Source organism: Rissa tridactyla, chromosome 2, assembly GCF_028500815.1.
Source record: "Rissa tridactyla isolate bRisTri1 chromosome 2, bRisTri1.patW.cur.20221130, whole genome shotgun sequence".
NCBI classification, from domain to species: Eukaryota; Metazoa; Chordata; class Aves; order Charadriiformes; family Laridae; genus Rissa; species Rissa tridactyla.
Genome location: NC_071467.1, coordinates 28,013,409 through 28,031,701, shown reverse-complemented (window position 1 = coordinate 28,031,701; position 18,293 = coordinate 28,013,409). Strand labels below are relative to the sequence as shown.

At 41.2% G+C, this 18,293-nt stretch overlaps 1 protein-coding gene across 1 annotated transcript in view; it reads left to right on the top strand.

The window, feature by feature from the left end:
* The window catches only part of NECAB1 (N-terminal EF-hand calcium binding protein 1), a 70,647-nt gene extending 52,354 nt beyond the window's left edge, over positions 1–18,293 (top strand). Inside the window, exons 6-12 of the mRNA XM_054193631.1 lie at positions 3,185–3,321; positions 5,741–5,850; positions 8,206–8,282; positions 12,966–13,019; positions 14,853–14,965; positions 17,079–17,156; positions 18,194–18,293. Of these exons, the coding sequence (XP_054049606.1) occupies positions 3,185–3,321; positions 5,741–5,850; positions 8,206–8,282; positions 12,966–13,019; positions 14,853–14,965; positions 17,079–17,156; positions 18,194–18,293 (669 nt within the window). The remainder of the gene's footprint in view (positions 1–3,184; positions 3,322–5,740; positions 5,851–8,205; positions 8,283–12,965; positions 13,020–14,852; positions 14,966–17,078; positions 17,157–18,193) is intronic.

The following is an 18,293-nucleotide window of genomic DNA, read 5'->3' as shown; positions in this document are numbered from 1 at the left end:
GACACCACCAGTGGGTCGCATTATTCAGTGGTGGTGCAGTGTACTGACAATACAAATGCTGGGCACGCCAGTTAAGCTGATTCTACAATGACATAGGCTTAATAAATTGATGCATATTTTTCTGAATTCAGAATTAACATATTCTTTCTTCTCGTGAAATCTTGTACCAGTGTGCCTTTAGAAAATGCAAACGAAGGCACTTTTCTGTAGGAAGTAAGGTGGTGTAACGATAACAAAGCATAGCTGGTAATTCCTCATTGCCAAGAACTGGAGTTGAGGTTTAAATTGAATTGTAAAAGACAATCTTTTTCCCTCCATGACTTAAATTATAATAATGCCAATAATTTATATATGCTGAATACCTTCTTCCATAACAAAGAATTTTAGAAGGACAGGTAGGAGTAGTTACCTTTCAGCAGGAAGATGTCGAAGTTATCTAACATTGCTGTGAGCTCAGAATTGCTGGCCTCAGAGCCGTTATTTAAAGAAAAATATTGAGTAGCCATTTGCCCAACTGGGTGCATTAAGCGAGTTCAGTAGTTCTGCATAGAAGAGTTGTAAACAATCAATATTTGCGTAAAATATACATAAGGAAAGAGTCTTTGCTAATTCTAGTCTCCCATAGACGGTGTTAGCATCTTGCCTCCCTAGCCCATCTTTACCTGAAAGCTCTGTGTACCAGATAAGGAAACTCTACGCCATATTTAAAGATCATGAAGACTTATGGGACCACAGAACAAGAAGAAAAAAGACTAAATTCTGGTGCAATGCACAAACCTGGAGTAGTTCTGATGAAAAAAAAAACAAAACAAAACAAAACAAAACAAAAAAAACAACCTTAAAAACTCTCAGATGCAGGAAAGCGTTTCTGCAGGAGTCAAAAAGCAGCCTCAGGGGGTGGCAAGTATTACACAGCTCGTATTTACACCATCCTCCTGCCAGCCAGGGCCCACCTGAACAGTTTGCAAAATGAAAACAGTATTGATGTACATTTTAAGTCGTAATTCAGCATGCCAGAATCAGATTTACCGTGACTATAAGCAGGAAGCCGTATGGAGGTATCCGTAGCATTTACTTTTTGGATGCCCAGAATTTAAAAAAAAACTTTGATTATCCTCTCTTGTGAGATTGCTTAGGCATTTAAAAACTTACAAGAAATGGTCAGTTCTGTCATGTTTTGTTCATTTATTTCCAAGTGCACTGGTGAAAGCTGAAAAATTAAAACACATCTTGGATTTCTACTGCAGGGTTTTATTTGGCTGTCCGTGCCCCACAGATTCACACGCGTTGTTCTAACATGCAACAGAGAATCAAAATTGTTGGAAATTAAATTATCTCTGCCAGGTGCACCAAAGTTTTAAATCGGTTACAATGGAGACAACTTAGAAGAAGAAAAAAAATCAGCTTTCCTATTGCAAAATAAGATGTATTAATTATAAAGGTTGCCATAAAAGTTATTTACAGGACTGGTGTGAATCTCAGGTATTCACTTAAAAGGCAGACAAACAATCTCTCATGAGTATTTTAAAAATTTATAAGTAAGAAATTATTTGTTGGAGAGTGACTCACACCTGATTAATCTGAAGACAGAAGTAAATATAGAAGACCGTGAAGCTCCTGGCTACATAAGTAACTGATGATTCACAGATGGTTTAACATCTGAGATTTCTGTAGCAGAATTCTTCCAATAAGAACTAACTTAATAACATATATTGTGAAAAGATTGCTCTCATTTGAGAGAAAAGTGCTTCAAAGCTATTATCTTACAATCTTTTATTTTACATTTAAATTTCAAAACATCTCGTATTTGTATTCTGATTGCAAACACATACATACATGAAAAGAGAAGTCTAAAAGTGAAAAAGGCATTTCAGCTGTAATTCACATTGGGAAGAGCTTAAAACAACCCCACAAGCATTGCCAAAAGTATTCAATGGGTTCTCAGCTAAAGTAGGAGGCAACGCCATTTAAACGACAGGTTTTTTTTAAAGCTCAGAGATAATAGACCATAATCTATCTTCAGATGTGGTGACTAGAGAAATCTTTTTTCAGTGCCCCTCATATTTTATGAAACCATTTTAGATGGGCTTGTACCAAAAAGCTTTCAAAATCATCTGAATAGTTTTTTTGCACACATAAACAGAGTATACAAAAACATGAATATCAGCATGCTTTCATCAAAGTAGGAGCCAACAAAGTAATTCTGAGTTTAGGAGATGAAAGTCCATTTTCCTTCTCTGCTCCTGATGGGAGCTGTACACAGTAAGCAGAGGCTCTAGGAGTCTGTTCTGTCCTCTTGGTTACATTTACTAAGAAGACAACAAAGGGGGTGTTTATATTATTGTATAGGTCACCCCCTCATACAGCATTTACCTGCATATTGGGGAGGGACTCTTTATTTGCCTCATATTAGCGAGGGAGAGAGCAGGCCTAAGAATTTCTTTCTGAAATTATCTCTGCAAAATAGGCATAAATATTTTTGAATACATAAAATATATTGGAAATGTAGTTACAGAAAGAAACCTTAGCGACCGCTAAATAGAGGTGCAAACTTTTCTAAGCTCCAACACAAAGAACACTTAGCTGCATTTCATGTGATTATGGAATAGATAGATATTTGGTTTCAAAAATAATGAAACGAATTAAAGGAACAAAAACCAGTCAAAGAGTGTTAAATTCAAAAGGCACTATCTCTGGCAGAGGCAGTCCTTCAGCCAAACTGATGGTGGAGTTTTCCAGGGCAGTATTTCCTGATCAAAGACTGTTCCCATAATCACTGTCAGAGACAGACCAGTGAGCAAGATAAACGCCTTTTCACTGCTATGGTTGTCAATCACATCTTGGCTTTTCCATGCTTAAAAAGTAATGTGGTACTGCCATCAACTGGACTTGAGAAATGCAAGGAAAAGGGGTTGGTTTTTTTAGTAGGAACTATGTTGTGCAATTGTGCAGCTGGGCCTCTCTCAGCTTGGGTGGGATCAGCGTCTACACCTGGAAATTCAGAGTATATGTATAAAATTTGTCCATAAACATAAAGGTTGCCTGTGTGGCTTGCGTGTAAAAACACCAAAGCATCCAAGCTGCTTCCTTTCTGAATTAAGTCTGAATCTTCCCTCCCATATTTCTAACATAGTAGGCAAATCCTTACCTTTTTTTTCTTTTTTTTCTCCAATGTAATTTTTAGGACTATCAGGAAGCTTCTAATTTGGAGCAGTTTGTGACTCGCTTCCTTTTGAAGGAAACACTGAACCAGCTTCAGTCCCTGCAGAGCTCCCTGGAGTGTGCCATGGAAACCACGGAGGAGCAGACTCGGCAGGAGAGGTGAGCAAAACTTCTGCCCAGCTGCGGTGAAGGGGGCGAAGAATGGGGTCACTGTGAACCTCCGAGACCATTTTACATTTCACCCAGCAACCTGGTGTAGGGAGTAATGGGAGAAATAAGGATACACTTTTTATTCCATATATGAACTCACTAACAGTTTTCCTGAAATTGAATACGAGCAGGTTCCAATCTGATCCTGTGGTGGGTTGCATGTAGGAGGAGCATTTTGTTACATCTGAGGCTCTGCTCCTTTGACTTCTTTTAAAATCCATCGACTATTTAATATCAAATGCAGAAACCAGACCACTGCAGCGTGAAGAGCTCTGAAATTACTAAGAATATTGACTGTCTCCTTGTTTGTTTCTTCCGGCTTTATGATTTTCTTTTCATTCCTGGATGCACAACATCCCAGTGTTAGGAGGAGAAATAGCCAGGTTCTTGCTTGTTACAGCTGCTTCCTAGACCACAGGGCCCATAGTACTGGTTAACATATAACTCTATAAATTCTCAATCACCTGGGTAACCTATATCCATCCAAGGCGTTTAGCTCAATTTAATATCATGACCTCATAGATCAAGGATCAAAACATTTTTGAAAAGGTACTTGGCTTCATGGATTTGTTTTCCTCAGTATATTATTGTTAAAGATGATAAGGAAAGCAAAATACAAGGTGTTGGGTTTCATGGACAAGGAAGATCTCAACATTTCCTGTGTTTTAAAATGCATTGCTTTTTCATTCTTTCTCTTGGAAATGTAATTTTCTTGCTTGCTTTGCTGATGGCTGTGCAATCTCTGAAGTACATGAATAACACCCTGGGGTTTTTTTGCTGGCAGCTTGACTGCAGGAAGCAAATGGGTTTTGAAAGGCTGAGGGAGCACGGAGTGTGCACAGTACATGTACCCCTCCATTCATGCGTACCTCTTTCCAGGTTCCCCACACCTGATGGGAGAGAAAGAAGTCTCGAATGGCCAGTTCAGGGCTGGAGCCTGACTTAGGTCATCTAAACCATCCTCTGGAGTGAGCATTGGCTTCTTCTCTGAGTTGACTTCAGTGAGGATAGCCTCACTAGGAATACAGTCTGGAAAGATCACCTCAAACCACTCACTTGGGTGCATAGAACTGGGTGACATGAACCTTCCTTTTGCTGCCAGCTTTCTTGTCCACATTGACTGGTAGGGCATTGTGGAGAATTCTTTCTCCAGTTTTATTAGTACAGCTGTTCAGAAATATCCTCTTGGATGGTGAATTTTTATAGTTATGCTATTTACGTCTAAAAAAAATATGAGAAAGAGGTATGCCGCTGTTAAGCCAAATACCATCTTCCCCATTTTTCTGAGGTAGCAATGGAAAACCCAGGCAAACTCAGCACTTTAACTACAACTATTCTGGAGAAAATTAGTTAGTTCCTAATGCAGATGCCCTGGTCCCCATGCAAAATCATCTTCAATTATGTTTAACGTAACTGTCTGAATCAAAATCCCATTAAGATGTTCCTAAGCTAATTTAAGAGTGCTCACAGTGGGGAACTGCCATAATTTGGCTTACCGTGAAGGAATTTTTTGCTGCAGAAAATACCACCCTAAAACATCTCCTTAATATAGCGTGTGAGCTTTTGGTGGACCTTCATTGTGTGCTTCAGGAGACCAGAGAGCTTTCCAAAGCAGTGACCAGAATCCGAATTATATACTGAACTTTTAGACTATTGTCCAATATTCCTTGCAGTCACTCGTCCAACTGACTGTTCAAAACTTAAACCGCAGCCCTGCTCCTTCACTGCTCTCCATCTGGAGGATGAAGAACCAAGTGGAGGCAGCCCGCAGCCCCCACACAAACTCTCAGGCTTCAACATCTCTGCTGCTGCAGTACAAACATAAGTCATTTCTGTATCCGCTGTGTTTCAATACTGTTCCCAGAAATGTGTCTGCCCTCCACCCAGTAGTAGCCAATTCTCATCAGTTTTCCTTTTTCATTAACAGACACATGTTGCTGTTTATCTTTTCAATCTTTAAGCTGAAGAGGTCAATGTTTAAAGTTCATATCTCACTTTTGGCTGTTCTTATAACCTCAGTTCTTCTGCAGAGATGCTACAAAACTGTCACGAATGAAGAAACAGCGTGAAGGGTTCCTTAGGTCAGGTCAGAACCACATCATGGACAGGCACTGACCTCGCGCTTTCTCTGCCTAAAAGATACATTTACACCAGTTTAACCCTCCTTTTTTTTACTTCTTTAATGACTAGCAACTTAAACACAACTGATTATTAATAGTGAAAATCTGGAAAATAATTCAGTTGGTCTTAATAGGTATTTCTCCTTTTTTAATTCAAAATGGAACACACCAGGACATTTTGTGAGAGCAGAGAGAGGAGAGCTCTCCCACATGTTTTACCTTGTGAAGTCTCCTGTGTTTCTGTGCAGACAAGGCCCAACAAAACCAGAAGTGCTCTCGGTTCAATGGCCAGGAAAACGCTCAGCTCGAAGGCTTCAGAAGAACAGCCTGTTGCCAAATAGCCCTCATTTTAACACAGGTATGGTATTTTACACTTTAAATATATTTAAAAAACATGCATACACACACACACAGAAAAATGTACATGTATCTTCCTCTCAAAACTTTAATTTAGACATGGTGACTAACTCAGGTACTTTACTGACAGAAATCAATCTTCAGTTTAATATAGAGTCGTAGAATCGTAGAATCATAGAATCTTCGTGGTTGGAAAGGACCTCTGAGATCATTGAGTCCAACCATACACACACAAAAAAAATCCCTACAATCTCTGCCACTAGACCATGCCCTGAAGTGCCAAATCCAGATGTTTCTTAAGTACCTCCAGGGATGGTGACTCAACCACCTCCCTGGGCAGGCTGTTCCAGTGCCTGACCACTCTTTCAGTAAAGTAATTCTTCCTAATATCTAACCTAAACCTCCCCTGCCGCAACTTCGGACCATTTCCTCTGGTCCTGTCATTATTCACCTGGGAGAAGAGGCCAACACCCACCTCTCTCCAACCTCCTTTCAGGTAGTTGTAGAGGGCAATGAGGTCTCCCCTCAGCCTCCTCTTCTCCAAGCTAAACATGCCCAGCTCCCTCAGCCTCTCCTCATATGACCTGGTCTCCAGACCCCTCACCAGCCTGGTAGCTCTCCTCTGGACACGCTCCAGCACTTCAATGTCCCTCTGGTACAGAGGGGCCCAGAACTGAACACAGCACTCGAGGTGAGGCCTCACCAGCGCCGAGTACAGAGGCACGATCACTTCCCTGCTCCTGCTGGCCACGCTATTCCTGATACAAGCCAGAATGCTGTTGGCCTTGGCCACCTGGGCACGCTGCTGGCTCATGTCAAGCTGGCCGTCCACCAGCACCCCCAGGTCCTTTTCTGCCGGGCAGCTTTCCAGCCACTCTTCCCCAAGCCTGTAGCGTTGCTTGGGGTTGTTGTGACCAAAATGCAGGACCCGGCACTTGGCCTTATTAAACCTCATGCAGTTGGCCTTGGCCCATCAATCCAGCCTGTCCAGGTCCCTCTGTAGAGCCTTTCTACCCTCAAGCAGATCAACACTCCCACCTAGTTTGGTGTCATCTGCAAACTTACTGAGGGTGCACTCAGTCCCCTCATCCAGATCATTGATAAAGATATTAAACAAAACCAGCCCCAAAACTGAGCCCTGAGGGACACCACTGGTGACTGGCCGCCAGGAGGATTTCACCCCATTAATCACAACTCTCTGGGCACGACCATCCAGCCAGTTTTTAACCCAGCGAAGAAGTTAATGTTATTAAATCAGCCATGGAGTCCACTGCAAGATTATATCCATAATTAATGGAAGAACACGAGAAAACCCTTAAGACATCATATTGCTGATGACTAACAAAAGTGAAAACCCCTCAGCGTGTAGGTAAAAAGCATCTGTTGCAGCTAAATGAACTTTTCTGAACGAAGAGAAAGCCCCTTATTCCTAATGCATACGAGACATTCTGTGATGTTAGGAGGCTCCTGCAGATCCTTCAACATATCATGCCAGAAACCTAAATCATTTAGCTGCACATGTACCCCCAATTAACTCTTTTCTGCTGATGATAAGAATGTAATTTTTATTGGGAAGGAACCTTTGAATAATTCTGGAATCCTGCTGGGAGAAGCACTGTGGCAGGAACCCTGGGGTCACCAAGAGGCTGGCCGCGGCAATGTCCTTGCAGTCAGGGCCCTACAGCAGGTCTGCTGTCTCTCTACAGGAGGAAGAAAGATCCTACCACCTAAGCTGTATTGCCCATGCCAGCATGTTTAAGTCAGTCTTGACTGCATTTCTTTCACCTTCACCAGTGCTCTCAGGGGTGAACTGCAGAAAAGACACAGCACATGGTCCCTCCATGGGATGTAATTGAAAGGAGACCCAGGGAGAGGCTTGCTATGCAGCAGAAGAGCTAACTCTTACTTTTATAAAAACTTTCATGTAAAGAAGATTAAGAAATGGCAAACTGAGAAAAATATTAAGACAGAGAAAGCTTTAACCCACACACCCCGCCAAGATGATTTTGCATTTGGAGCAGGAGGTGCTCAAGTTATGAGCTGGTTCCATCTGCAGAGAAGAACATTCCTTTCTTCAGGTATCAGCATGATTTCAAAAGCACTGGCATTAATCTAGAATATAGTTTTCATTCTGTATTGGATTTCTATTGTATCTTGAAAAAAAAGAAAATAATTCATATAGTCAAAACCATGCTTTCATTACGTTAAATGAACATTAAACAAGTTGCAGCACAATCTTTAAGAAGCAAAATAAATTGCAAGCCAAGCTAAACACTTTAATATAAAATAAATGAATAAACAATGTTCCAGCTTTTAGTAACATTTCATAAATGTTTGTTATTTATATTTTCCAAAGGTTGGACTGAGGAAGACAGCCAGTGGATGACACAGATAAACAGACTCCAAAAGCTGATTGACAGGCTGGAAAAGAAGGTATGTCTTTCTTTTCACCTGTTTGTTCTCTCACTTTCAGTAACACAATCCTTAAACCACAAATGCTTTCGATGTCCCCGTTGCAGTCTTTCCAATCAATAAGGAGCAAAATTTCAACACCACCTATTCCTTTCACCTTCTTCTTTCCTATTTCATGAGACCATGACGTGGTTTTCCTAGGCTTCCCTTTCCCATCACCACAGATCCAACTTTTCATAAAGAACTGAAACGTCACATTACTCTATGACTGGAGGATGTTATTGTATTTAGTTACACTTCTTTTGGGGAACATGGGACAAGCCTCTCACTTTAGGATCTGATTTTTTTCTCTTCCTCTCCAAACTTTCCCACTAAAGCTTGACAAAAAGTTTTGTTTCTTCCGTCCTTGTCAGAGAATACTAATTTATAAAGATTAAACCACTTTCCTAGTAAGTGCAGTTCAAACAAAAGCTGATGCAAATCCCACCATCCCACCTGGGAGTCGTGGGAGCTGCCCCAGCTCCAGGGTTGCACTGGCCCCCAGAGGCCTGAGGCTGCCTGCAGTTCCCACGCCAAAGCACAGCCCTCCGGCAGTCTGACAAATGACCCGTCGGATCCAACACTACCAAGGCTTCCCAGGGCTTGTAAAAACTGGAGTTATGGCTGTCTGTACAGAAAATGTCTATTTCTTTTGTTATAAAAGGTGGTTTATGTCTGTGTATGGTGACTTTTTTTTTTTGAGAAAGAAGAAGAGCAGAAGAAAGATTATAAATTCCTGTGTTGTTCTCTACATAAAATGTCCCAATTGAAGAACAGACAATTTCAGATAGGTGCTAAGGGAGTGGCTGAATTCAGTGGATTTTAGGCCCCAGGGTATTTCTTACTCCAGGTCCACAAGAGACCAGGTTTTTGGTTGAAGGGCGGGAGTTGGTCCAAGTCCTGGTGAGGCTGATGCTGCCCATCCCAGCAAGGCTCTGCATGTGTTCCAAACACATGGATCCACACACACCAGCACAGGTGCCTTCACAAGCACCCGCAAACAGACCGGCAGCACTCGCGGAAACATGAACATGCAACAGCCTGATCCTGTTCCTTCTTTCCAGCTGATCAGGATGGACAGTCACCCCATGAACGCTATCATGGGCTTCAAGTCCATCTAGTATTTGTGGCTGGACCCATGACCTGTAACTCAGCATCGGCGCAGACCTTGGGTCCTGGCAGAGAAGTGTCTCCTCTTATTCACCCGCTAGTCTAACTTGAGCAAATTATACACCTAGAAAATAGTTAAGTAAGGGAGTTAACAAGAAGACAGAATAAGCAGTGGTGATCCAACACAAGGCTCAGCAAGACAAGCACGCTGACCTTTCTCTGCCATTGCTCCCTTCCAAATGAACAAACTGCCACTAATTACTTTTTCCCCTTTGGTCCCAGTTTGGGACCAAAATTAGGTATTTCTGTCATCTCAGCCTTATTACTGATGAGCTGCATTACTGATACGGTCACCCCCAGCCCTGCTGGCCTTGCAAGGCTCCGCTCCCGAAAAGGAGCCCAGTAGTCCCTTTGGTTATCCCTGAGGTCTGACAGTCTCTTGCATCGCTTCTCCTTATGCGGCTGTGAAATTCGGCCTTTCCTTGTGGCACTGTCTGTAACTTCTGTCAGCTTCTCACTCTGTGCCTTGCTATGCTCAGCAGCTCCTCGTGGTCTGCTCAGTCCATTAAGCCTCTGGCCAGGGCACACTCCTCTGCCTGCACACACCAGCTTTCTCCTGGAGGTCATTTCTGCATGAGAAAAGCAATTACACAGCAGTTGCCACGTTAATGACATTTTAGCAGCAACTTGATTTTCTTCTGAACAGCTATAAATTGGATTTTGAAATGTCAAAGTCCATCATGAAATGTAACTCTCGCTTGTGGTCCAGCTTTACTCCCAGCTCTGCTTTGGACGCAGCAGCTCGCTGGGCCTGCCACAGCGACCTCCCCAAAAGGAGTTTAAGGAAACTTAACATTTAAACGAATGTTAGTGAAAAAAAGAAAAAGAAACTTGGTAATGCAAGAATTACAAAAAGCAGCCAACTATTTTGTAGTAAATAAACTTACAACAAGGATGTTATAAAATGATCCAATCTGCTACAGATGACAGAGAACCTCAGTTTGAAAAGGAGCTCAGTGCCAAAGGGAAACAGGGGCAGGGCATAGACCTTCCGTAATTATCTCCTTATAGATATAAAACTTGATTAATAAAACATTGCAACTAGACAAACCTACTTCTGTCAATAGATAGACTATATCCACCTTTGCCTAACTTTGCATCTGCTTGACTTTGTATCTCACAGCCAGGTCTAACTGTGAGAGGTGAGAAGTTCACCATTTCCACAGCTTCTCTAGGACCACCTCCTTTGATTTTTCTTCTCTCGGCACTTCTCTCTGTGAACTAAAAAACCACAATTTATTAGGCATGCAACTTAAAAATCGTAAAACTTCTGGTCCTATAAAGTGTCCTAAGGCATATTAAAAAGACTGTGAGAATTCTTTTGTAGTAATGACATTCCCTCTTGTCCTCATTTTATTAAATCTTACACTTTATGACAGTAGGAGCATCCTGTGATCCATGTTTAAACAAAATTTAGCAAAACAGTGTCTGGGTCATGACTGGGACATGGACTGCAGAAAGGATGTCGGTGCCTCTTAGCAGTAGGAGACTGTCAGCCCATCTACTCTGTTCCAAAGCAAAGTGAAGAAAAGGCAAAGTCAGGAAAGAGCTGATTGCATGGATCACCACGGACTTCAGACTGAAATGAATTAGACAGAAACATCAAGTGGCGACCAAGTGCTGGTCATCACTTCCCACCTGGGATAAAGCCATTACACATGCCACCTCTCAGCAGTAAGTTAATAATTTTTAGCCCAGCTGATGTTCCAGGTTAGCCCACCACATCCACAGAGGTGTTACGTTTCAGCTGTCTTTCAGCAGCTACTGAAGCTCTTCTTTTTGACTTTGCCCTGAAGCAGAGCAGAAGGATCACACGGTCACACTAAGAGGCAATTTCAGAAGCTACTGCTTCTCAGCAGAGGTGAGGTTGGGCTGAGGAGGGACCGTAGAGCCTCAGCTGTGAGCTGCAGTCTTGGTCAGTTTTCATTTCCAGGCTGCATGGTTACTGTCTGGCAGGAGCTCTCATCTCTGCATTGGGCTCTCTTGAGTTGGCCGATGCCTGAGTGCTCCTTCCACAGGGATGAGGACTCTGTGCCAGTGCTCGCATGCTCCGAGGTGACAGCAAGCTGTCTGTGTAGACTTACCTCATCTGTGTAGTCCTGCCCTGTCTAATGACATAATATTACTGGAGAACTTGTATAGATTATTTTTAGCTTCTTGAGGGGGCCAGCAAGTTATCCATCGGTGGTTTCTACCAGAAAATTACCTGGTGAATGACTGATTTAGTGTTATCTAACTCTTCTGTTTTCTGTTAAACATGAATTTAACCATGAATCAGTCTCATAAGTTGTCTTTTTCTCCTCAAGTTCTAAAGTTATATATACCGGAAAAAATATTCTTCTCTTGCTACTATAGAAGAAAGTTTGCAGTACAGCTTGAGTCGTTCCTTTCCTCTCTTTTTCCATAACTAGCCCTAGAAAAAAACTTACACGGAAAGTATAGAACCCCCATTTCGTGCCTTTCTATGCGCATTCTGCAGGCGAGGCGCAGCTGCACGGCAGCTGCTGTGTGACCGCTGCTTCACGCCTGCCTTGCTCTGCCACCCGCTGCTGGTGGAGCTCCCCTGCTCGTTTGAATTCTACCTGTGCACCTCTTGTTGGCTTTTCAGCCAGTACAGTATTTGTGCAGGCAAAATGCCCGCCGCTCTGAGGTTAATCAATCCTCACCCTTCTGCAAGTAGAATGTTTTTTAATCTTTGTTACACAACAACAGTTTGCAATGAGAAGCAAAGCACCAGTAACAGTACATTTTGCTCCAACTGCCTACTGCAAATCGACCTGCTTTTTTTCAGGCGTATGGATATTTTTCAGAGTATCCATATGGCAACGGGTTAGAGGGTACCGCACGTGCCTAGCATGCAAGTGATAATTTTGTGTGCGCTACTAGGTGGTGTTTGCATGAATCACTGATTCACGAAGTGCGCATCCAGTTTGCGTGATAAGCAAGGATAGTCCTGCCTCACAGGGGCATCTCTGTGCTGCTGCTGCCCAGTCTGTCCTCAGAAGCAAGCGCAGCAGTTCGGAAACCTGACCTGGATCTTTTTCAATGCTAGAAAACAGTCCCTTGCAACCATATCCCTTCCCCCTGAGAAGTTTCTTCTGTATAAAATTTTACGACAGCTGATCGTTCATGTCAAATGACCGTCCTTCCGCATTTCCATAGCCCACGTGTCAATTTGGGAAGGTATCTGTCCTTTCTGAATTAAGTCCAACGTACATTTGTGAGCAAGCAGATTTGTTACAAATGAAAAATTACCTGCTCAGCATTATAAATAAAACTTTACAGAACAGCCTGGATTGGATTTAACCACTGAAACATGCAAGATTCTGCAAACAGTGCTTGTGTTTGACTTACAGCTAATAAAGAAGGGATTTAATTATAACTTCTGGAGATATAACAGAATCTAGCTATTAGAATAGCATGTTAAAAAGGTAAGACCAGGATACAGCTGTAGTATTGCCTCATATTTCTATTTTCTTTTCAACTGCCTGAAAGGACCTAAAGCTTGAGCCATTTGAAGAGGAAGTTTTGGAAGAAAATGCAAAATCTGTAAGTGCTTTTCCAGATAATGACTTTTGACATTTGATTTCCATGCCAGCTATTGAGACGACAATCTCATGTGATCTCTTTTGTTAAAAAATAAAAATAAAAAAATGACCATCCTCCCTTTTCTCAGTGGTAAGAATCCATTGTAGTCAGCAGAAGACATTGTGTAAGATGAAACACACCAACACTTAGAATATGCAGGAGAAACTTTTATATTCATTTTTGCATTGTTTTCAAATGATACAGTGAGCCAAAACGTCAGCTCACATAAGGAGTGAAAGGTGTCATTTGTAAGATTTACCGAATTTTGCAGCAGTGTTTATAGGGTGATAGCTTCTCAGCTCATGATCACCTAATGCTGCATGCATGCTTTAAATCATGGTTGTACAATCAGCCTCCCTCCCTCCCTCCTAAAACTGCTACAGGAAGCCATACCAGGCAAGACGGGGGAGCATCTATTCTACTCTTAAGCAGTAATCAATATTACAACTTAGAAAACCAAAATCATAACCATAAATCAACTTAAGTTCATGTCCCAAGATCAGTTTTCAAATACACTAGCATTCCTGCTGCTTATGATGGAGGGATAATCCATGCCATAACAGTATCAATAATCAAGGCAGAAACAAGTTAAAAAGCTGTACAAGACAGGAGGTTTTATTAATTAAGCAGCACTTGGTGTTTCTTTATATATTTCATTAGCAAAAAAACTGACATGCTCCAATGGATTAATCAATATGTAAAGTACTTACATTAACTAAATTATAACCATAATAATTCAGGATAAATAGGACTTCTGTACTGCCAAACGTTTCCACAGTCCTGTTTATAAAGATTGTTCAGTTTTTGCAGTGGAGGGAAAAAAACCCCCTCTCTATTCATCATTTAACATGGGCTACCTTAGGCATCTCATTCAGGCGTGCGTCAGAGCTCTGAGAGGTAAAAGACTACAAGAGCACTTTATGGAAGTAAGACTCCATCCAATACAGATTGTTCTTATCTCAAAACTCACCCCTGCTTGCATAAGGATTAATCCAAGGAAACACACTGACTTTATTGTTGAATATTCCAAAGATAAACACTTGCTTTGGACTCTTCTGAAAAGACTCTCTCATCCAGATTTCTGAAAACTCCCAGTTTCTCTAAGATCAACACTAATTTTGGGAGCTTCCATTCTGTGCCTCAGCCTGATAAGGGCCACGAAGATGCTCCGCAGGCTGGAGCCCCTCTGCTATGAAGATAGACTGAGAGAGTTGGGGTTGTTCAGCCTGGAGAAAAGAAGGCTCCAGATCTTATAGCCCCTTCCTGTACCTAAAGGGGGCCTACAGGAAAGATGGGGAGGGACTGTTTATCAGGGAGTGTAGCGATAGGATGAGGGGTAACGGTTTTAAACTGAAAGAGCGGAGATTTAGATTAGCTATTAGGAAGAAATTCTTTCCTGTGAGGGTGGTGAGGCACTGGAACAGGTTGCCCAGGGAAGCTGTGAATGCCCCATCCCTGGAAGCGTTCAAGGCCAGGCTGGATGAGGCTTTGAGCAACTTGGTCTAGTGGGAGGTGTCCCTGCCCATGGCAGGGGGGTTGGAACTAGATGGTCTTTAAGGTCCCTTCCAACCCAAACCATTCTGTGATTCTATGATTCTGTAATAGCTACACTCAAGTGTTTCTACTTACCCACTCCAAAGCACTAAAACAGGGACCGCAAACTTCAAAGGAACTTCTGTGGAGGTTTTTTTGATGATTGTGGGCTTCATTGTTTTATGGCAGACTTTTCGGAGTTTAAAGTACAAGGAATTCAGAAGATGATATGGCAGTAATATTGTAATGTTTTTGTATCAGCATATAATGATTGTTCAACGTCAAATGTCTGTGATAGAAGAAGAAATCGAGGAATTCCGGCTTGCTCTGAAGCAGTACGTGGAATCTGCTTCTTCGCAGGGTGGCTGCTTGCAGTAAGTACAATGTACAAAGTACAGCCCCTGGGCTGAAGGAAGGAATGTAGTCCGATTTCTTGAATAACCTATAAGTGGAGCTGGATTATTTATGAAGAAAGAACCTGTAACATCTTCTTTCCTGGCTGGTTATGTATGTGTTTAAGACAAAGCTTTTCAAAGACAACTAAAATCAGAAAGAGATGTCAAAGTATATGTGCAGACTCTAAGTAGTATCAGAAATGATGACACAGGCTATCCCAAAGATGCTAAACAATCTTTTAAGACTTCTGAGCTCTGCAGGTCATCAATTCATGGCCACTCCTAGGCTGGCTGACACTTTATTGGAAAACTCATTTGCCATCCTTCATTTGGGCTCGCCTGGCAAGAGAGCAACTTATCAACTTGTTTGACAGTTCTCTGTTTGGAAGCTTTCAAGGGGAGGCTGTCATTTTAAAATTTTCATTCATAATAAAGAATGTGAAAAATTAAAAAGCAAAATTTTCAATGAAATAGTGTATTTCTGCTTTGCTTCTTTTAGAATTAAATAAAATATTAGAACTGGGTTAAGAACAAATTTTGAGGACTCACCACTGTACTGAATTTCTAAATTTAACATACTTGAGAAAGCTACTACCGTACACACTCTGACCATTATGAAATAAATATTTTTATAATGTGTACACAATACAGGATCTTCCTATATATACAAAGGCTTCAAAGGCTGCCCATCACATCCCTAATTTATGAGCCTTGTCGCTGGGAGATCATCACACTTAATGGTGATTGTATCACTAGTGTTCACACAGACCAGAAAAAGTAAGTTAAGCTGGAAGACGAGTGACCTTTTTGCAGTGGTTCACTTGTAAAGGAAGTCTGATGAGGAAAATAAAATTCTATTGTGGGCCAAGAGATGGAAAAAAACAGAGAAGAGAAGCCCCGTAGCCCCCTTCCAAAAATGAACATCCAGCCAAATACTGCAGTGATTGCAAACACGCCAGGGGGGAGAGCTTGCATGACTCCGGAATGGAACTTAACAAAGGGTGGCAAAAAATTACTGTTTTTCCGAAGTTCACAGGCATTTGGTAAGTCTATAATGCCACCTACCGGTTGCTTTTCAGTGTAGCTGTTTATGGTAGACTTTTTTCCAACAGTTCTTGATATTTTTGCTATTTTACAATGTATGTTTGCATACGGCTGGAGAAAACCAATAAATCGCATGGAATTTCTTATTGCAGCATGAAATATAATCTGAGGCCAGTTTGCAAGCGTATCAGTAGCAAGATCAGCAATCTCACACTTGGGGACACAAAGAAATACGCACACACACACACACACACATATATATATTTATTTTGGGGGGGATATACATCTAAACACCAATTTGAGTACCCAACTGTCTAAGTACCCTAAATGCGAGAAAGCTGTTCTGCTCAGGATAATAAACGAGATGATTCTGTGTAGAGGATCAGCAGATATTCTGTGGGTCATTTTTCACCCATGATAAATTGGTAGCTGAATGACATAAGGACAAGTAAATAGTACCAAAAGGTATTATTTTAAAAGTGAATCTGCAGCAGACATCAGCCTGTCTGTCTTTACACTCCATTGCTAGCCACTTCCAAAGCACCTAAACTCTATGCCGCTTTGATGCATCTCTAGTACAAAAGGATGACTTCTCAGTGTAATTCTTCAATGAACCAGCACAAGTTACTCTACAAACTTACTTGAACTGTTCTCTATGTGCAATATGCTCTATTAGCTGATTTTCCCTGAACCACAGTAGTTTGATTAATTTTCTGTATTACTGATTAGCATTTCTTTAGATAAATGGCGCTATGGGAGCAATATGAAAAGCTAGTTTCTCAGGAGTCCATCGTAAGTGTACTGAGATAAAATATTAATAAATAAAAAGCCGTGAAAATACTCCAGGAGTTTAAAAAAAAAAAAGCTCAGATAATTCACAGTATATTTCCCCAAATCACTTATTTGTTAAATTTATTATTTGGGGGTTTTAATTTGTTTGCTTTTCCAAAAATCACTGCATTTGGTTCATACTTATAAGCAATTTGGAGTAAGATGCATATGTCCAATAACTGTGTTTGATTAAATAGTTCTATGCTACAATTCTTAGTGTTTCCATACAGAAGTTTCCAAGTGATTCCCGCTTCATTATTTATGAGTTCTGGGAGAACAGCAATGCCTGGAATAGGTAAGTTTGGGGTTGGTTTTTTTTTGTTTTGGGGTTTTTTTTGGACTACAGAAAGTTTTAAAAGTTACAGAGCTGTTGCATAGAAGGACTGAATATAAATTACTTTAAATACTGCTAATTCATCTCTTGCTAAATATGTAATAGTTAACACCTCAGAACAATATTTCAATCGCTAAAGACTAAAACATACTGAAATGTATAAATAAAAATGTCAGAAAAACACAGCTAGTTGAAACAGCAAATGCCTGAAAGTGAACACAGAAAGGTACGGCATCAGATGTACGGTAGGTGATCAGAGACAAAAGAACAGAGAAACAGCAATATTACCATAGTGCAATGATGACAACAAAATAAATGAATGAGGTGGGAGGCACGCCATCCAGCAACACACTCAAGCTTGCAAGCAGTCATGGGCGGCTGTCCCAAAGCTTCCCAAATCCACATCACAAAACCCCATCCAACAGACTCCAAGAATGTCTGGTTTGGGCCCAAAATAAGTGTTATAATGATTAAGAGTCCTACCAGCTGAGTTCTAACCTGCAGCAGGCAGATGGCTAAGAAATTGAGTAGAAATAAAAACATTTGCCTTAACCACTTTCACTATTAAAAAAAAAACCCAAACCAACCCCACAATCCTAAACCTGTAGACAGAAACCATTCTGAAGAAAGACAGAGAAGTCTCTTGAAGCTTAATTTCTTTCCTTTTGAACAAAGCCCCAGTTCAAAGTTTACTTTCAGAAGGACTTGAGAACACCGGTAACACGTCAACACACTTGGAACAAGAATTGCTGTACGGAGTCACAACCGAGAGACGAGCATAAGGGTAACAGTTAAGCACGCAGAAGAAAAGGCGTGTTTAATATAACATGCAGGAACTTCACAGCTGAACTGGTCTCCTCTCCCACTGTCATAATTTTCTAAGTTTTGAAGCACAGAATCTCTGTTATAGCATTAATTGTAAAATTTCTGATGCTCATAAAGATTTTTAGCCCCTTTAAAAAACTTGTTTCTCATTCTTATTTTTTACAACTATTTAGGCACCTTCAAATGAATTACAGCAAGACATTCCAAAGGAGTAACGTGGACTTCTTGGAAACTCCAGAGCTCATCACAACAATGCTAGTCCCTGGTAAATAA